General features: G+C 34.0%; 2 protein-coding genes and 1 long non-coding RNA gene across 5 annotated transcripts in view; 2 read left to right on the forward strand and 1 right to left on the reverse strand.

The window, feature by feature from the left end:
• LOC113803399 (tyrosine-protein kinase Src64B-like) overlaps window positions 1-4,884 on the forward strand; it is a gene marked incomplete in the record, with an annotated part of 222,744 nt that extends 217,860 nt beyond the window's left edge. The window contains 1 exon segment of the mRNA XM_070130696.1: window positions 1-4,884. This exon segment is cut by the window's left edge and continues 741 nt beyond it.
• Window positions 4,885-10,588: 5,704 nt separating this feature from the next.
• Window positions 10,589-12,857, reverse strand: LOC138864217 (uncharacterized). The gene is made up of 3 exons (XR_011399099.1): window positions 12,676-12,857; window positions 12,431-12,573; window positions 10,589-10,812 (listed from the first exon to the last, which is right to left on the reverse strand). It is a non-coding gene; the product is annotated as an uncharacterized lncRNA (long non-coding RNA).
• Window positions 11,976-22,500, forward strand: part of LOC113809176 (tyrosine-protein kinase Src64B) — a 28,021-nt gene continuing 17,496 nt past the window's right edge. Inside the window, exons 1-3 of one of the 3 annotated variants that reach the window (XM_070130701.1) lie at window positions 11,976-12,266; window positions 12,462-12,586; window positions 17,835-17,981. In XM_070130701.1, the coding sequence (XP_069986802.1) occupies window positions 17,915-17,981 (67 nt within the window). In that variant the 5' untranslated portion in view covers window positions 11,976-12,266; window positions 12,462-12,586; window positions 17,835-17,914. Of the gene's footprint in view, window positions 12,267-12,379; window positions 12,587-17,834; window positions 17,982-22,500 lie in introns of those variants that run through there. The other 2 variants (XM_070130699.1, XM_070130700.1) reach the window with 2 other exon arrangements.

Below are 22,500 nucleotides of genomic sequence, written 5' to 3' on the forward strand. Positions count from 1 at the left end.
TTAAATGTAATGCATACTGAATTCATGCCAATTTGTGTTGATAAGGAAAATGGGTGTTTATTTGCACAGTGTGTGGGATCAATGATGCTATAAAGCATTACTTACAGGTCAACATTCCCTAAAGCCCCCTAGGGTAGATAGAAAGTAACAATGTAGGCAGTATATTTCGTGAAATGTGAACAAACTATGGTGCATATTGTTGTTATAGGGATGATTCTATTGACATATGTTCTATTTAATACTATACAGTATATATATTTTTTCCATAAAGTTCACTGTTTGCTGCTCGTTGGAAAGAATTTCATATCATTAAATCATGTTTAAGTGAGTACTCCCTGTGATTATAACATCAGGTGAATAAAGAGGGGAAGGTGTCTGGCTACAAGCATTGTTCAAATAGGTTGTTAATTCACCCAGGAAAAGTTTAGAGTAATGTAATCTTTTTATAAGGGATTTATTTTTTAAAAATGTGCAACAAAAATACTTAAAGAGTAAGCCATGAAATATGTAAGATTGGATTTGCAGATCATCCCATTGGCTTTGTATCTAAGGGCTGATGATTTTCAGGTAGAGGTCAGATATTGTTGTTAGGTCAAAATGTATAATGTATAAAACAACAAACAATTTTGGTTAGAGAAATTATTGATATACACACCTTATTCCTTTTTATTTTTATTTTATTATATCTGCTGTAATATGTGAACACAATGAAGACAATTGCAGTTTCCTGTATGTAACTTGCGTTATAGACATGCAGTCTGAGGGAACAGATCAGATTCATGTCAGATATGGAACTTTGTGGTTATCATGGAAACCATTTTCCTGTAAATCATTGAATGAGGAATGTAGAAAGTAACTCACTATTGAAAATGTACATAGAACACATGAACGAGTTAAGCTTGGCCTTCATTTATTATAAAGGACAGAAAACTTATTATCTTTATATTACCTGAATTGGTCTTTTACCAATGAGATGCATTGAAATAGAGAGCACTGAAGGGTTTACTGTTTATTCACTGATTGCTGCAAGAATTCATGTTACCTTTTCTCAAGTAAAGGAGAACTTGTTAGGGGTCCAATGAATGCACATGTATGTAAATGTCTGCCTATATGTTTATGTGCATGTATATATAAATGTATATGTATATGCACATTTGTATATATGAATATAGAATGTGTGTTTGTGTGTATGCGTGTGCGTGCGTGCGTGCATGCCTCTGTGTGTGTGCTTGCTTGCTTGCGTGTGCACGTGAATGTGTTTTTGTGTATGTATTTTCAAGAAGTGTGTGTATGTGTGTGTGTGTGTGTGTGTGTGTGTGTGTGTGTGTGTGTGTGTGTGTGTGTGTGTGTGTGTGTGTGTGTGTGTGTGTGTGCGTGTGCACGTGTGTGCGCGTGTGTGCGCGTGCTCGCACTCATGTATATGCATACATGCATGTGTGCACATGATTGCAGTATGCCTGTATATGTATGCAGACATAGATACATGTACATACATACATACATAATCACACACACACACACACAGACACACACACACACACAGACACACAGACACACACACACACACACACACACACACACACACACACACACACACACACACACACACACACACACACACACACACACACACACACACACACACACACACACACACACACACACACACACATATACACAGAATCACAATCACAGTCACAATCACAATCACAATCACTCACACACACAATCACACACACACACAATCACACACAATCACATTCACAAGTCTTCCTTATTATTTATGTAAAACTGCATCACTTAAGGAAATAGAGCATATTGTATGAAACAATTTGCAAGAAAAGAAAAAAAAACAGTTGCTAATACAGAAAATAAACTTGGAAACATGCCAACCATGTAAAATACAGTACATGCATTTATATTTAATTTCGGTCTTGAGAAAAGGGATATATTGCAAACCTCGGGAGGTCAATTGTTAAAAAAGATATATCTCCGTATTGAGGGTATTTATGCTGTACTTGGCAAGATGTGAATTCCAGGAATGTGTTCTGGCTTGAAGGAAGCTTTAACATAATTGTCACTTGTACAATTTCTTCTTGAAGCCAAATTAGATGGCAGTTAGTATTGTAACCATAATTATTATTATTGATATGATTATTATTATTATTATTATTATTATTATTATTATTATTATTATTATTATTATCATTATTATTATTATTATTATTATTATTATTATTATTATTGTTATTATTATTACTACTACTACTGCTACTACTTATATTATCATTACTATAATTATTATTATAATTATTAATGTTATCACTGTCATCTATTTATGATGTGTTTGCCAAGTGACAAGACAAATAAGCCAGTGCTGTAACTTGCATGTTTCTTTCTCTTCCTCTAGACTTGTAAAATAAAGTACATTGATAGTTACAGTTAAGTCATTATTACCAAAACTGTCATTGTTTGTACATTGAGAATACTGTAGCAATTTTAGAGTCACCACAACTGATAACCATTTTCATGACTAGTATAATGTTAGGTAGTACAGCTACCAAAATGGATACAAATGTTAAAGGGAATTTACCTTACAACTTAGTCATAACATCCTCTCTTATTTCACTAAGTTTGTACTGTAATTAGTTATTCTATATATGTGAAGTTATACATACAGTAAATGATTTGATGCTGTTTGAGAACATTGGTTGTTGTATAAAAGGAAAAGAAGTCATTAGGGGTTAGGTTCATACTTCATCCATAATCATATTTACCTACAAATGCCAATAGTCCAAACAACAATTTATCCAGGTGGTAGTTAACACAGTTTTAAAGTTTTCCCATTCCTGTCCCTTTCAAGAATGTAATTAGGACAAAATATACTGTTATTATTGATATTATTATTATTTTCTTCTTATTATAATTATTATCATTAATCATCATCATCATTATTTCTTTATAATTATTTTATTTACACTATTTTTTACTTAGATTTTTTTTCACCGCAAGTACTTATAGGGCTAGAAATTTCTGGTCTAGATTTTATTTTATTTAATTTTTTTATGTAATTTTTATGTTTTTCATTATCAGTAAATATGTTTTCAGCTTAGAATATATATTGCTCAGCCACCTGGGTCAGCCTATACATTTCATATATTTTCTCCCAAAGAATACTGATTTTCAATTGTATATAATTATTGTAAGTGGGATTTTCCCCACAGTAAAGTTTTAACACGCATTTAATTTGTGAAACCATCACAAATGTTTTATGATAACTTCTATGTTGGCAATATTTCTTTATTTTGAACCTGTAGGTGCTCATTGACAGACTAAGACATGACAAATGACTCATTTATATAGAATATGAAAATTTTAAAATCTCATTTCTAAAGCTTTATTTAATTTTTATGCTCTAAGTACCTCTCTGCTTTTTTGGATGATGCAGGCTGGTGTGTCTTTATTTCTTGCCAGAATATAGTACTCAGTAAATGTAAAATGTGCCAATCATGAATGACTACATTTAAAAGACCCCAAACCTAAGATTCAAGTTCTTAAAAGAAAAAGAAAAAAATACAGGATTATAGCCGAACATTGGCATTGGTTCTGGATACTATATTATCCTGTAGTCACCTCAAAGACAAGTTCTTAGAAGGAAAATGTAGCCCTACATTTTTGTTGTTACTAAAATAGTTATTACATTTATTGTAGGATTCTTTAAAATTGCATTTGGGGCCGATACTTTGAACGAAATGAAAGGTAATATCATTATGCTCTTTTACCATCACTATCCTTGTTTTCAGGCCATTTGTGGTAGGTGACTTGTATAGGGCCAGGTCAGACCTAACAAGTTTTACTTCTTTATGTTAATAATTACTTTTATTATGTTAGCATGAGTTTGTGTTCAGCTGTGAATACTCAAGCCAGTAGTTACTCTACAAATATGTAAGATTGAAGAAGATAATTTTAATAATTAAATTGGCCTAAAGTAGCTTGATATGGAATTATTCTAATGTTATTAAAGTTATCTTTCATTCAGTCTGTTGATTCAGGGAGTGGCTGGTGCAAATATTTATTACACAAATGTGAAGTTTGTCTACAGGTCTGTGTGTTAAAATGTAGACTGACCTGGCCTTTTATGCATTGATGCCATCACACTTGTACTAATACTTAAGGTTTTATTCATTTCCTCTGCTCCTGAAATTGCCAAGTTGAATATGATATTTTGAACTTTCCAGTTAGTAATCATTGGTTCAAAATTGTTTGTATGCTTCAGTACTTCAGCTAGTCAGTTATTGCACATATTGGGTTTAATATTATCTCTCAGAGAGAGTTTGATACATACAAGTAACTTAGATTAGTAGAACAAAAGTATTTATTTTTAATAAATGTGTTTGACTGAAATATAATGGTTGGCAAAAGTATGTGCCATAATGATAAGGTTTCTCTGTTACATTGATAATGTGTATATCATCCAGCTTCATACATCTAATTATGACACTGAATCCATTTGTCATTCGAATTGTGTCGGGTAACTAAAAACTTGCTCTTGAGAGGACATGAAAGACTAAATATTTCTTGTGAAAAAAGTGTGATTATAAACATGCCATCACCTCAATACATTGGCTAAAGAGATACTATATTTTCCTGCATACCAGATACCTCTTTTTTCATGAATCTGTAATCTCATTTATGTTTGTAGTAGAAAATGCTCTCTTGCTTTTGTTATGATCATAGTATGTGATTGAACAAGACTTTTATACTTTTTAACTTTTTTATAATGTAAGTAAGACATACAATAACAGTACACACATTGATGCTGTTGATGTCTGTTTCATAGTAATTAATACTGTATCAAAACAATAAAATGTGTTCGTCTGTTAATATTGTTTAATTTGAATAGTCCAGAGTCTTGCTTAGGAAAGAAGTAGATGGTAATTTCTTACTATTTAAATATGAGGAATGATATTACTTTTGCTGTAATTTATACAAACTGCTCTACCTATCCTGTAGTGCAGTGGTTTATAACCTTTTTAGATTCATGGACCCCTTTAAGAATCTGATGAAAGCTATGGATCCCCTTCCCCAAAAATATTTACACAAACACAACTTTGCATGCAATATGTAAAATGTACTTTATTTATTGAGATTTGTTTGTCTCATACATATATGAGACACAAAACATTATTGATCTTTAAAGTAAACAATCTATAAACACATATATGAAAGTTCTGTGGCGAAAAGGAGCATAATCTGAGCAACCGCTTTATATGTCACTTTGCGTAACAAGCCTCAGTAAAAAGAAAAAAAAATTTTTTTTTTTTACAAGAAAGGGGTATTTGCCTATTAAATGAAAGTATTTAATCAACCATCAAACAAAACTGAAACCCGTTTACTTTAAAGTGTTTTTGAATTTTCGGAATGTGAGAGAACTAATCATTTCCTTATTTAGTCTTCTGACAGTTTTTTAAACCCATTTATTGCTTTTTACAATAGTCTAATTCAAACTAGTGACGTGAATTATGGGCCAAGCTGGAAGCCCCATGGGAATTTTTCTAATAGCAAAGAAAAAGAAAAAGAATGAATTTTTCTAATAGCAAAGAAAAAGAAAGGAAAAAGAAAAAAAAGAAAAAAAAAGAAAAAGAAAAGACTTAACTTGGCTTTTAATTTACATAATCTTGGTTTTACAATACTTTTTTAGTGTTGGTCGGAGACAGGTAAACACTCTATGGTAGTTACTCACATTTTGAAATGATTAGATGAAATACATGGCACAGATCATCATAGGTTTCTACATTAACCCGAAATCCGTATGCCAAGGTGCAGGTTACCTGCTCGTTACCATGCCTGTTGTAATGGTCAGGTACCCTTATTAGCTTGACTGATTTGTGTGGCTTAAGAATAGTACGATGATAATGATCATTAACGATTCTTATTTCTCGTAATCTGATAGTTGTAAGAGAATTAACTGAATCAAAGGGAACTGCATTCTATAATGGGTTATCGATAATGTTTTGTTTTGTTGAATCTTTGCTGGAATTCAGCCCACCGAAAATACGAAAATACGGAACAGGGGCCAGGTCACATGAAAGGGTAAAATCCTCAAAATTTCTGACATGCACTAATATTTACAGATATATACCCCCCAATCCCTTGCCCGTTGTTGTCTTGGGGGGGCTTAGGAGACGGAGACTGAGACCCAATGCAGGGATCTCCCCTGCCTAGGGCCTCAGCCCTCGACTCAACTAATTTTGCATGGTCTTTTCCCCCTCCAGCTTTTGTCTTCATCCCTTCTCCATCCCCTTCTATCTACTTCCAAAGGTGTGAGAGCCGTGCTGAGAGGATGAAAGGCTAACCTTGTGCCAGTTCTGAACGGCCTGCGGGAACTATGGGCACGGTACTCCCGACTAATCTAGCCCTTACCTTTCACTAGCGATGGAGGTGGACCAGTTGATGCCTTTTATATAATCCAGGTTCCCCATGACCAGTAATGAAAATGTAATCCCTTTATTAGAGGCAATGAGGCTAGCCCCGTTATCAAATAGCCCCAACCCAGGCTCTCCTTTGACCACGGCTCCGAACACTGAAACTACTACCCACTCCCCAATGCCTACTAGTGCATTACCCACCCAAGCAGAGAATCAATCTCCAGAAGACATTCCTATCCACCCAACTTCCTCAAATTCATCAACTCTACCCCCTCAACCTTCATCTAGCAACCAATCCTCCCTTATTACTACCTTGCAGCCTTATTCTCCATCACGTCCCCGACCATCCACCACCACCAACCCTACAGATATCTTAAATACTCTTTAGCCCAGCTAATTGGGACCGATTTTTCGTGATCCCTTCTACAGCTCCTTATTCAGGCAACACTCTTCTCTTTCAACAATGCCTCCAAAAACAAGTAGGCAGAGTCCCTTTCTATACCAGACGCGATCGCTCCCGTCTTGTAACAGTCAGATCAGAAACTGAATCTATAGCACTATCAAATTTAACTGATCATTCTGGCAACCCCATTCCTGCAGAACCTCATCCAACCCTTAATACCTGTACCGGGACTGTCTCTCTCTCCCCAGCAAAGATTGGTTAGACTGTGGAGAAGACTTATTAGGATGCCTCAGAGACCAAGATGTGGAATCAGTTCTTTGCTGCACCATTCCTCCTAAAGGTCAACGAAAGAATCCGACCAACATTGCCAAAATTACCTTCCGTATACATGACCTTCCCTTACGTATCTACATCGGTGGACAATCCCTCCCTGTTCGACCATACCAACCCCCTCCCCGTCAATGTCAAAACTGTTGGCGCTTTGGACATCCTGCCAAACATTGCCGTTCCACAGACCGATGTCCCATATGTGCCCAACCTGGTCATAACCGATCAAACTGCTCAGCACAAACACGAACATGTGCTAACTGCGGCGGCCCCCATAATGTATTTTATAGAGGCTGTCCCACTTACAAGTTTGAATCTGAGGTAGCAACTCTCAGATACAAAAATGGTCTCACTTTACGTGAAGCCAGACAGGAAGTCCGTCGACAAGGTTTCTCTCATACTCCATACTCTATTCACATCGTTCGCTCAGCCCCTCCCCCTCCACCCCAAGATGTCCCCATTTCCACTTCTACATTCTACATCCCTCAGACCAATTCCTTTGCCACTCTAAACCCAGACACCCCAATCTCAACCATAGCTCCAATCTCAACTACAGTCCCAACATCAACCCCTTTCCCTCCCCGCACTACCCGCAGTAGACAGACTAAATGTTCTAACCCTTCTTCCCCTACAGCACAATCACCTCCACCTACCTTTACCTTTATTCCTGAGACACCAGTCTCCTCTCCCCCCCCCCCCTCATATGAAAACCTTTATCCCACAAAACTCTCCAACCAACTCCATTGCAGAAACAATTACCTTCTCACAAAACTCTCCAACCAATTCCACTGCAGAAACAATGGATGACATCCAAAATTATGTGCTTAAGACACAAGATCCCATAACTCATGCTCCTTCCACATTTGAAGTGGTTGCCGATATTCATACTTCTCCTACAAATATTCCCCCTACACCCCTTCCTCCTACTCCCTCTCAACACAACCTAACCCCCTCAATTCCGTCCACCTCCGATATCCATCCTCCCAATACCCATCCTCCTGATATCCATCCCCCTCTTACTCACAGCACCCCTACACCCCTTCCTCCTAATCCCTCCCAAGACAACACATGCCCTTCAACTCAAACTATCCATCCTTCCCATATCCATCCTCCTACCACTAATACTCCCCCCACATCTACCCCTCCCAACGCAACCCACACCCTTCAACCCCAACTATAGGCACATTCTCCCTTCCTCCATCCCCTCTATCTTTTGCACTCCCTCCCGGATACACATGAGAATCACTCATGTCACAACAATGCCCTTCCCCAAATTCCCTACCTTCTCTTTCACACCCCCTAGCTCCTTCTCCTCAAGATTCCCCAATACGTTCCATATGCGATATCACTCATAAGCTATAGCTCTCCTACATTGGTCCTCTATGTAACGTCCCTCTTTCAGTTCCACACATTCTCTTGTCCTGTCCACGCTTTAATACAGCACGTACCTCTGCTTTTCCACACCTATCCTCCCTTCGCCGACCTCCCAACATATCAGACATCCTTACAGAATCCCACAGCTTCTGCCTTGACAACCTGTTCTCCTTCCTCAGACGCATAAATATCCTTCACTTGATCTAACTCCCTTACCTAAACCACCATAATCTTTTCCCCATCAACCTTTCAACACTCCTCTAGATAGCTGACACAAAACAACTATCACCTGACATCCCCATTTACTATACCTTCCTATAGTGCTATATGACCTTAGATGTCTGGCACATTTACTTTAACCATTAACCATTACAGATATATATGAATTTCACTTCATAAGAAAAGGAGTTTAGTTTCACTAAGTTTAAACACTAGGAAACGTCCTATTTACGAAATTTACTTCGTCATTGTGTTGAAATCCGGTTGTTTCCCAGTTTTCCAAACTTTCCTGCAGAAGTACTACTTCAGAATTGAACCTTAATTATGATAGAAGTCAAATTACGGAACAAAATGTGCCCCGTATCAGTTCACTAAGGGACGCGTCATTTAGTTTCCAAATACGGAACGATACCGCGGTTGGTATGTATGAAGAAGACAATTTTGGTAAGGATTTTCCTGAACCACTAGTATACGTTCTTCGCCGACGCCATGGCTTTGGGTTATGATGGCTAATTTCCAACGATAACGAAGTTGCGTGTTTTCCATGCTATGGTATCTGTGTGAACCAGATATAATTGGACGTTCTCTTCAAGTGACAGTCGTGCCATTGTCCTTCTTAAGTGAGCAAAATCATCTAACAGCGTGCTCTTTGTCTTGTGGTCTCGTGGCAGAGATCCGCACCGTCTGGAGGGTAAACGTTCGTTCTGGAACTCGGGAGAGAAAAGGATTCAATATGTTGCATCATAGGTAGATTGATGACGTTTGACGTTTGATAGATTTCGATTGCCCGAGGATTACTCTATCTACTCTCTGAATAGCCGTCTCAGCTTCGTTTATGTCATTATCCACAAACATCGTGTGAATAAATGCTCGATTTTAAAATGTTTGCCACTTCTACATCTAAAAGAATGAATTCTAATATCAATTTATCTGATAGGTTCTGTACCAAGTATTTTCTTGATGGCATTTTTCAAGATACATTTCAAGTTCAACATCGGGAGAAGAGGGGCTACCGCAAAGCTGACTTAGCTGAAAGAGAGAACTCAAGCTCCAACATCTCCGAAAGGCGGTTCCAGTTGCAGAGAATGACAATAACAATGATAAGAAAATAAACTACGAAAACGTAATATGAAGTCCACCTCAGTAAAACTTCTGAAGGTATGCTTCGCCCAGGCCCTACTTGCACAGCATGTATATCTTGCCTAGGGAATAAAGGAGACGCAAATCCTCCCTTTTCGTACTACGTTTCAGTTGTTTCAACTGGGCCTTTTCCAGGGCAAGAAGGGCCCTTATCCTCCGATCATGGCCTGGCGAGACGTTACCGTTTTTGTTTCTGGCTGTACTTTCCTGGAGAGAATAATAATAATAACTCAGGAATGAGTTTATCATCCCAACATTTACAAGGCTTCCCTAGTATAATTTTTAAGGCATCGCCTAAGAGATACAACTGTTCATTTAAACTACTCCATATGTAGCATACAGATTTCTGCAGGTCACATATATCAGGTGCTCCTTTAAAGTATTCTCCTATTAAAGAGCCATCTTGCTGATAGCCCAGCTATACTAGATTTGTGTTCTAGCGCAGGGTAGACTCACGTATGGCATTGTTCAACCTCCAGGATTCCATCTCCATAGCGCACAAGGGCGTCATGCACGGCAAAATCATGGGTGTGGGTGAAACCACTTGGAATGGGGACCAAAGGCAGTGCGACATGGATGCACTTATACAACTATAATATAAATATTTATTTGTTTATTTACTGATTTATTCATTTACATACATAGGATGATCTGGAAAAAAATCTGTATGCTTTTTCAAGAACATATTGCTGTACTGTAGTTGAGAAAAGTTTAGCTGACATAGATGATTAGAAGCCATCTGAATGTTGGAAAAGATATACCTGCATCATGAAAACTCGTGCCAGGTATATGACGTAATCACCCCCCCCCCCCCCCGACCTTTGGTCAGGGTCGTAGGCTCAATTCAGACGGCTCTGTTAAGCTGCTGGAGACGGTTGCCGCTGGAAGGACAAAGCAGGATTCGGCTCCTTGTCATACCCCCTGAAAGAGTCAGAAGGGGTTGTCGAAGGGTTTAAGTAACACCATCTTCCCCAACGTCTGGCCTCTCGAAGCCCACGATCGCACTTCCATGGGTAAACATGTGTAGGGCGCGACCTTTTTTTGATTTATTTATTTATTATTATTATTGTTTTTTAAAGATTTGTCAGGCATTTCTGGAGCGATTGAGAAGGAGCAACAGCGCTTCCAAAGGCCGAGGTAGTGGCCAAGAAGGTGTTTGCAGATCTTCCCAGAGACGCAGTATATGAATAATTTGTGTGTGTGTGTGTGTGTGTGTGTGTGTGTGTGTGTGTGTGTGTGTGTGTGTGTGTGTGTGTGTGTGTGTGTGTGTGTGTGTGTGTGTGTGTGTGTGTGTGTGTGTGTATGTTTATGAATATATATAAATATATAAAGATATATATGAATTCACACACATATGCATATGTGTATGAATGTAACTGCTTATCGACGGACGCTAGAAATTTCCGTGAGCCTGCAGGTGAAAATAAAGATGTGTGTGCGTGTGTTTATGTCGAATAATGATAACCATCGACAAGAAAAATGTCAGCAAAAGCGAACAACCGATGAACGAAAGAGGAAAAAAAATGGAATTGAGCGATATTGGATTTTGAACCTTGATAAATCATCGTGCATTGATCTTTTCACTAAAAACCGATGAGGATATATATTTTTAATATTCTTTATTTGGGAAACAATGAATTGCCTCTGTGCGGAGATCAGACTGAATCACATTCTAACTGTAATTAACTAGCTCTCACCACATAGGCCTATATGCGTAGCCCACATATTCGTTGTCATTGTGATATCCTGGACAAAACATGCCCTCTACGAAATACTTTACACTTTTCCTAATGTATGGCAAACCACCTTGACATTTATGCTAAACTGAGGGCTTTAACCGGAACGTTTAGAAACCATCAGATAGCGTGTCGTGTTTCTTACAACCAAATATGTACTATTCATGTTGCTTCAGAATGAAACGTGCTATATCTGGAATCTCTTACGCATTGTCATGTCACCAGGGGCATCTTTGGTAATGATGTTGGTTCAGAGAACTGGATTATTTGAAGGATATGTCAGCCTGTATCATATTTGTTATCTTCCACATGTTTTACACCAGCACATCCGCTCTGCCTCAGCACTCCTAGTAACTTACGAATGCCTGTGCGAGTGGTACGTGTTTAGCTCTTGGTCCGGACTCCCGCAAGATATACTAATACAATGACGGTTTTGTGAGATGGTTTCAAGTTCTGTTAAATCAGTGTTATTTGCAGCAAGTTTTGCGGTTACTATGTGTCTCTGAGGAATGATAATTCAGGCAAAAGAGAAGGAAATGATAGCATAACTTTTGTCAGACTGCATTTCTGCATTACGAAATAATTTCGGAATAGAAATTAATGCAATTCAATGTGTATATGAACAAAACTCTGCAGCAGGTAAGCAGATAAATGTTACCTTAGATAGGTAGATAAAGATGCTGTTTATATATATATATGAAAATCGTGTGTGATACACTCCTGTTTCCTGTTTTTTTCTCTCTTTTGAAAAGTGCCCTATCAGATACAGACATTGGCTGCTAAGGTTTGGAAATATAACTTACTGTAAGATTTGTTTCCATTGTGGTTATCTAGGAGAAAGTAGTAAGTGCGACCCCTAGCTCTCTTACGTAGGAGCATTGTCCTTGCTGGACGGTGATCTCAGCCACTGTCTAATTCCATAGATCACAGGCCTGACATCTTTGACCTGCAACCATAAGGTGAGATATCTTCAACCTGCTTTCAGGTCTGTCTACCGCCTGTATTCCATGGTTTCACGTGCCTCTGATAGTTACATGCAGGTACATACCTTGCCTAAGGGTGTCCCAGAGGTAGCTGTAATCAATGGTATCCTTATTCATACGAAGCAAGGCGAAAAAAACTATGCTTCACAACCGGATTGTGGGTTAGCCTCATTCCCAGGAGGTCTGTTTCCTGTAGCTGAAGGAAAAAAATGGAAGTTACGACTCTTCAGTGTACTTTTTGTGTAGATTTTGGCTTTTGACTGTAAGATGATACGTAGTTTGCTGTGGCTAAGAATGGAAGTCCTTATCACATGTCATGGCTTATTGGAATTCAAGATAGAGATCGGTACAGCTGTGGCGGAAACATCCCTACCAAAATATATTATTATTATATGTGCAGTGAAAGTTGGACATAAACGTAGGGCTCTTATTTGTATTTATTATATCTATACTGTCTCAATTTATTTGTATGGAATGCTTGGAGAAACCCTTTACATTAATGAAAAAGTTTCCTATCTGAATCACGGGAATTAGGGGCAGCCGCGAGTTCCCGTGTCCTAACCCAAACGTTTTTCGTCGCGCTTGAACTTTACCATAACCAGAAACGAAAATAATCCGGAGAATTTACTTCAAATCTCTCTGCTCCGAGTTTTATGCAAGACACCGGAAACTGGCGAAGGCTGATTGAACTGAATGAGGCAAATGTTTGCGAAAGACGACAATTTTGGCTTACAGGGAACGCAGATCTTGATGCGTCTCCGTCTCGATATAACACGAGTGGTAGGATCACAACCGCATTGCAGTGAGTCTTTGAATGTATTTTGAATATCACTGACCGGAGGCCAATCGCTAGTTACAAAATTGTTTTTATAGGAGGGGTAAAGCCATTTTATTAACACAATCCATCTTTCTTAAAAGTTTCACCATACACGCACACACACACACACGAACACACACACACACACACACACACACACACACACACACACACACACACACACACACACACACATATATATGTATATATGTGTATGTGTGTGTGTACATATGTATATATATATATATATATATATATATATATATATATATATGTATGTATATGTGTATATATGTATATATATTTATGCATATATTTACAAACATACACATACACACACGCACACACACACGCACACATGCACACACACACAAACAAACACACACACCCACCCACCCACACATACACACACATACACATACACATACACATACACATACACACACACACACACACACACACACACACACACACACACACACACACACACATATATATATATATATATATATATATATATATATATATATATATATATATATATATATATATATATATATACATATACATATACTGTGCATAACTTCATCAGAATAGATGAAAACAAGAAAATAAAAGTAATACCATTACTGGGTAAGGAACAAAATACCAACTTTGATCATCATTTTTCTTCATAATTAGAATGGCAGAGTGAAATCACCTGCTGCGTTACATAAGTGCTCTTCTCTGAGACAAAGGAGTAGCGCGTAAACGAACTGTAGTTTTGAATAAAGGAAATTGAAAGGATGTGTCACTTCTTTTTTTTTTTCTTGAAAGGATGTGTCACTTCCTTTTTTTTCTTTTTTTTCATCCTTTTTTTTAAATTCAAGCAACGGGGCTTTTGATCATACACGTACAATGCTTATTCCCAAATTTTATCTGTTAACATTGCTGGACAGCCAATGATGATGTTCATATTGTGTTAATAAAGAGTTCAATGTTTTTCTTTCACTAAAAGCCTGTAAGTTTACTACTTTCTTGTATTTCAGTGTTTTTCGCTTGTGATATATCATTGTAATTTTGAGTTTTCCTCATATAATTATTTTGTTGTTGTTTGTTTCTGTATCTTTTGTAGCCATTTTCAATTAGATTTACTTCGTCTGAGAATGTTCCTTGATGAGAGTGGAAACCCAGGTTCAGCTATCTTTTGTACAGCTCAAAGTCATTTAGTATGCATTATTTTATTTGGCTAAATAAAGTATTTAGTATCAAATAGAGTCGGTGACTAGCTAAGGCTCTCTAGGTTTTAAAATTGTAGATATACGTTGACATTAATGAAGTGGCTAAAATCAAATCGAAACCCATGCTAGACTTATGATGAGATAACAAGTTGTCAGATCGAGATCAGTTCCGTAAAATGATATATAGAATGTTAAAAAACAAACAAACAGGATTATCATTTAACTGTTTTTCGATATTAAATATGAAATACGAAACGGAAAAAAATGCGTAAATAATGTAATACTATACTTTTGAGATCTGAATAATGACTAAGCGTGCAAGTTATAGAAATACGAGCAGGGTAAGATAAAAAAAGAGGGGGGGGGGGGCTGGGAGAAATAGGAGGCGAAATAAGGATGGGGGAGAGTGAAGTGGGAAACAAATGGATTGTGAGTTAGGAGATGTGGCTATGCGGCGAGAAAATAGTGATCAATGCTATGATTAGACATGAAGATAATTATCGATGCACAGTCACCAAGAATACTATCGATGTATGTTTATTATAGTGAAAATGCTTCATTCATACATAGTGATTCGTAAATGCTGTTTAGTCTTAGTATTTAGTGCTTTAAAATTAATTGGTGGAGAGTGGTGGCTAATAGACCACCCATCGTCCCTCCTTCCTTCCCTCCCTCCCTCTCTCTCTCTCTCTCTCTCTCTCTCTCTCTCTCTCTCTCTCTCTCTCTCTCTCTCTCTCTCTCTCTCTCTCTCTCTCTCTCTCTCTCTCTCTCACTCTCTCTCTCTCTCTCTCTCTCTCTCTTTAATGGAAACGGAATGACACAACTACGTAATTGATATGTATGAATAGATAGGATTAATATAAGTAAATGTATACAACTTATATACTACTTGAGTATTAGAAATCAGAAGAAATAGAAATAAAAATGATAAAAGAGAAAATTACATAACAATTCTAGTTTTCAAGATAATTTAAAACTGAACAGATAAGAAATGTGTCATGTGATTTGTTGCCCATTTAAGCCTTGTCAGCTTTTTTCCTTCCCGGCGAACATGCCCCAAGTTTCTTTTTGTATCATAACTTTATCCTTATCCTTAGAATTTAATATTTGTACATAAAGTCACACTAATTTTATTTGTTGCTTCTCGGATTTCTTCAGAGAAAAAAATAAAAAATAAAAAATGGAGCGACAGGGCGAAAACAAAACAAAAAGTCTGGGGTTAAGATATACAGCTTAAAGAATATGTTTTCCCCCTTTCGTAATATGTTTTAAGTAATGAATCCCGTCCTTTGATCTATTGCTACAATTCCGAATAAAGAACATTGTTTGTGATTGAATTTACGTGTGTTGCATTTACTATTACTGTAATTTCTGTTTTGTATTATGTCAGTCCAAAGTTTTATAAGCCAGTAACATTAAAATGACAGAGAACCCGTTCCCAAAAAGCAAAAGCAAACTAAAAGAATTTTCCTGTGTCGGGTCCCTTTCCGCTGGCATTCTGTTGTCTTCTGCGGCATGTAAACTTTCAGCTTTACAAAGAAAACATCGATATGCTACACTGCCTACATGCTCTATATACTACTCAACAACTATACTACTCCAAACTAAACTAAACTTAAAGTTTAAAACTGTAAGTTTAATTTAGTTCTAGAGTTTAGAGTGGGGCACACCAGCACACATCAAAACCTTCTAAGGCGCCGTATTGTTTTGAAAGATAAGACGCTTCCTGATTGGTCGTCCTCCAGCGTGCGACTGCAAAGAAGCTCTGATTGGTTTCCGGCAGCAGGCGCCTCTAATAGTGGCAATATTTACAGGTCTGCGAAAGCAAAACCGTAGTAGCATTTCTGCCGTTTTCTAAACGTTAGATGATAAGAAAACAGATATAAATAATAAAATTGAACCATTCACATAAACGGATGAATGTTAGATTACAGTTACAGTGTGTAGAGTCAGATTCTGATGAGTATAGGATTCCCTGCGTTACTTTCTTGTTCATTGCAATGCATAAAGCAATATACAATAAATGCACTCTTAAGCAAATGATGTAACCATTCAACAACATAAAGTGCACCCGCATCTCTTTATATAACTTAAGAAAATGCGACACTGAACCTGTGAACTTGATTTACCTAAAAAGCACACGACTATTCATAGTGATGCAGGGCTGGAGGTTTAAAGTCACTCTCTGGGACTGAGGCTCTTCCTTTGTTGATGCCAAGCTGGAAGACCCATCTTGAGTGACATCGGCTTAAATTTCCGCTGAGAGGGCGTTCAATCTGCCACATGATATCAGTTCATACCAGGATGGTTATTGTTTTGATTGCGTTGGTTAGTCTGTTTGTTCGGGGGTTGGCAGGATAATTCAAAAGGTTAAGAAAAGATTATCCTGAATATTATTATATTCATAAAAGAAGCACTTATAGAGCAACCTCCTCCAAAGCAATCTGGGCACTGATGCAATAAGAATATTCACATGTAAACAATTACATTAAAATCACCTCTTTCCTAAGCATACTGGACAAGTTCTTAAACATAACGTCCTTGGTGAAGGAAGTAAAGGTAATGATAATTATAGTCCGTCACCATCGAAGTTAGGCCAAGACACACCTCTGGTAAAAATCTGTTCATAAGTTTTTGAGATATCCTGCTCACCAACCAACAAACTAACTACCAACGCTTTCAAAGACTTAACCTCCTTGGTGGAGGTAATGATAATAATAATAATAATATTATTATTATTGTTAATATCATTACTATTATTATTATTGCTATTTTTGTTATTGTTATGATACTATTATTGTCATGTTTATGATGATGATAATGATGATTATTGTATGTATGTATATGTACACACACACACACACACACACATATATGTATGTATATATATATATATATATATATATATATATATATATATATGTGTATATGTATATATATATGCATATATATGTATTTATATATATATATGTATGTGTGTATATATGAATATGCATATATGCACATACATACATACATACATACATACATACGTACATACATACATATATATATATATATATATATATATATATATATATATATATATATTTATATATATATATATATGTGTGTGTGTGTGTGTGTGTGTGTCACATACACATGTATATAGATACCCATTTTCTGACAAACCAAAATCTATTTTCAGGCTTTTCAAAAGATCTGCATTAATGACTGAACGAGGCCGACACGCTCCTTAGCCGAAGCGTCACGGGGACACGAACCAGAATGGGGAACAAGGTGTTTAAGAGAAAGAAAGCAGCCTTCAGCGAGCCAGACACCACCCAGGAGGATGGTTTGTATTAGCACTAGCGTTGGTTTGTGTTATCATTGCGGTGTGGAAAGCGCAGTAAGGAGGGTAAAGATGACGAGAAAAAAATATAATGGCTGTAATAACGATGATGATGATAATCATGATAACAATAGTGAAGTTGATAATAATGGTAATGGTGATAATGATAATGATGGTAATAATGAGGATACTAATATTGATAAAAATCATTAATGATAATGATGGTAATAATGAGGATACTAATATTGATAGAAATACATAAATGATAATGATGGTAATAATGAAAAAAAAAAAAATATATATATATACTGGTAATAATGAAAATGTACTTGTAATAATAATGTGAATAATGATGATGATGATAATGATGACATAATCATAATCATAATAGTAATAATGATAATAATAATAGCATCCATAACGAAAGTAATAATAATAACATTTATGAAAAAGTGATTACGATAATAATGATAAAAACTATATTAATGATTATGATAATGATAATAGTATTGATAATAATAATGAAAATAGAAATAATGATAAAAATAGCAATGGAAATAAAGATAAGGATAACAAAATATAATAATCATAAAGAAATAACAATGATAATAATAATAATAATAGTAAAAACAATAACATGATATCAATAATTATAATAATGATCATGAAAATGAAAATGGTGATAATAATGAAGATATTGCGAATGAAAATGCCGATAGAATACAAAAAATACTAATGGTGATGAAAATGGTGATGATGAGGATTGTAAAATATAGTATAGCATTAGTAACAGTGATATCAGTGATAATACTGATAGTAACGAAGATCATGATACTATGAATTATAATGATAATGATGTGGAGGTTGTTATTAGTAATGTCAACAATAATAGTGATAATAAAGATAATGATATTGATAATAATGATAATAGTAATGATAAAGTTAAAAGTGATGATAAAGTTAATACTAATGATAATGGTAATGACAATGGTAATGCTAATAATAATAACAACAATAATGATAATGATGACATTGATAATAATGATAATGATAACGATAACAATAATAATGATATGCATTATGATTATGATGAGTGATAATGATAATCATAATCATAATAATAATAATAATAGTAATTATAATGATAGTAACAATAATAATAATAAGGATACTGGTAATGATAAAATATATAAAAATATCAATAACTTTAATAACTTACTTTTATTATTTGTCTCCATTATTGTTACTATTATTATTACTTTGATAATAACAATTATTATTACTAACCTTTTTATCATTGTTATTATTATTATTATTATCATTATTATCAGTGTCATTATTATTATCGTTACTATTATCATTATTATTGTTCTATTTATTATTATCATTATCATTGTCATCATTGCTATTATTATTATTGTTATTATTATTATTATTATTGCTATCATTATCATAATCACTTTTATTGTTATTGTTATTATTACTATTGTTAATATTATCACCATTACCATTACTAGTAGTAGTAATAGTACCAGTAATAGTGGTAGTAGAAGCAGTATTACCTTTGTCATGATCATTATTATCATAATCATTATCACTTGTTATTACTATTATAGTTTTATAGTATTTTAGTTATCATTTTTATTGTTATTATTATTATTATTATTATTATTATTATTATTATTATTATTATTATTATCATTATTATTATTATTGTTATTATCATCATTATTATTATATCTGTTATTATTGGCATTGTTATTTTGATTTTGATTTTTGATTGCTATTGTTGTCATCAATTCTTCTTCTTCTTATTATTAATGATAATATTACTTTTTTCATTATTGCTATCATTATCATCATTACTATCATCATCATTATTGTTATTCTTATTATTGTTATTTTTGTAATTACTATCCTTTTTGTTATTCTATTATTACTTATATTATTATCCTTTTAGTTATTATCATTATTTTCATCATATTTATTATTATCAACTTTGTTGTGATAATTATTGTCTTTATTTTTATCAGTTCTGTTATCATTATTATCTTTATTATAATTTTCATTTTTATTATCATCATCGTTTTTATTTATTATTATTATTATTATTTATTATTATCATTTTTGTGATTTTTATTATTACATTATTATTACCTTTAGTATTATCATCATTGCTATTATCATTTTTATTATGATTATTATGATTATTATTATTATTACTATTATTATTATTATGTTAAGTATTATAATTGTTATGGTTATTATTATTATCATTATTATTATTATATTATCATTATTATTGATAATTATTGATTATCACTATCATCATTATTTTATGTTAGTGTTATAATCATTATATTCATCATAATGATGATTATGACTATATCAATGATGATATACTCTGTAATCTATATTATGCATATCGTTATTGTTATTATTCTTATTATCATTGCCATCATTATCATTATTATTATTATAACTAGCGACTGCTGTTTCCATCTCCATTATTATCATTATCAATATCTTTCTCTTCTTCTTATATTAATAATGATAACAATAATGATAATGAAAATAATAATGTTAATAATGATGATAGTAATGATACTACTACTACTACTAATGATAGTGATAATAGTGATAATAATAATAATAATAATAATAATAATAATAATAATAATAATAATAATAATAATAATAATAATAATAATAATAATAATAATAATAATGATAATAATAATAATAATAATAATAATAATAATAATGATGATAATAATGGTGACAATGATGCTACTACTACGACTAATGATAGTAATGATAATGATAATAATAATAATAATGATGATAGTAATAATAATGATGATAATGCTGCTCCTGATGATTATACTACTACTACAACTTGTACTTGAAGTAGTACTACTAATGATAATAGTAATGATGATTATTATCTTTACTGTTATCATTATTACGAACATTATTCTCATTCTCATTGTTAAGGCTATTATTATCATCGTAATTATTTTTACTACTAGTACTGTCGTTTTTATGAATGTTATCATCATCATTATTGTCATTATCATATTATTGTCACTGTTATTGTGATTAGCATTATAATAATTATTACCGCTACAAATGTTATCATAACTTTTTGTTATAATTATCTTAATATCTTCATCATTAGCGTTATCATGGATATTATTAATAGCATTATTATTAATCATCATTATGATTATTATATATATTTTTTATTATGATTGTCATTATCATTACTATTATTTTCATTATTATTACTTGCTTTATTATTATTACTTTCATATTGTATCCAGACATTCTACAAGTGATTCTTGGCTTTGTTGATTCCATATATTTAATCCCAATATCGGATCCTTCACAAATATTTCCGTGCATAATTTCAGAGCAAACCTTTCACAACCGCTCATAATGTCCAAAATACTCTACTTTTTCCCTCCCAGACAATAAAGAACAGATATTTTGCACTTATCAATCATTGTTCTTTGTATAATTCTTTTAGAGGGTCTTTTTCCTGAGCAGCAGAAATTGCTTCTGTTTTTAGTTGCGTTTAGTTTTTCTTTTCTTTTTCTTTCTTTCTTTACCGCATCTGTTCCTATATTTGGTAATCTATAGTTTCACCTTTCATGTCCCTGGTATTTTTTCCTTTCATCTCCGAGCTTGTTACATTTTGTTTACACTGCATTTCTCATTCATATTTCATTATTGTTACTATAATGATGTTGATAATGATAATAATGATGATAGTGGTAATAATAATAACAAAAGTGATAGCAATAATAAAGATAATACTGATGATGATAAAAAATATAGAAATAAAATAATAATTAGCATAATAATGGTAATGGTAATGATGTTGACAATAATGCTTCTATAATGACAATAATTATAACGATGATAATAAAAATAATGATAATGATGATAACCATTATTATTGTCATTATTATTATCATCATCAATATTCGTATTAACACACCATTATCTTTGCCATTTATTATTGTTACTTTTATCAATATTATTATTATCATCGCTAATCCTATTATTATTATTAAGCTCATTAACAGTTGTTATTCTTGTTATTACTATAATTTTTATCATTATTGTTATTATGATAATTACTATTGTCATATTCGATAATTTTACACATACAAACTAAAGATATTTTCCTAAATTACTGCTGCCAATTTGACAAGATCAATTCTTATACAAATGATAACATCGGTTTGGTATTTGAAGGAAATCTTGAGAAAACCCAATTTTAACTTACATAAATTTAATGTGGGTAGCATGACTTACTGGTATTAAGGCCCATGGGGTAGATTGAATTTATTCCTGTTGAGTGTGTGCCGAAGATACAATTCCTTTTTATTCTATAAGCATATAATAAGAAGGTGGCCTATCATAATGTACTTCTTAACAATAAACAAGGATTTTTTTTTTTTCAACTTAATGAGAGTCTAAAGTTAAATGGGATTGAAAGACTCAGCCCCCC

Source organism: Penaeus vannamei, chromosome 15 (genome assembly GCF_042767895.1).
Source record: "Penaeus vannamei isolate JL-2024 chromosome 15, ASM4276789v1, whole genome shotgun sequence".
Classification (NCBI taxonomy): domain Eukaryota; kingdom Metazoa; phylum Arthropoda; class Malacostraca; order Decapoda; family Penaeidae; genus Penaeus; species Penaeus vannamei.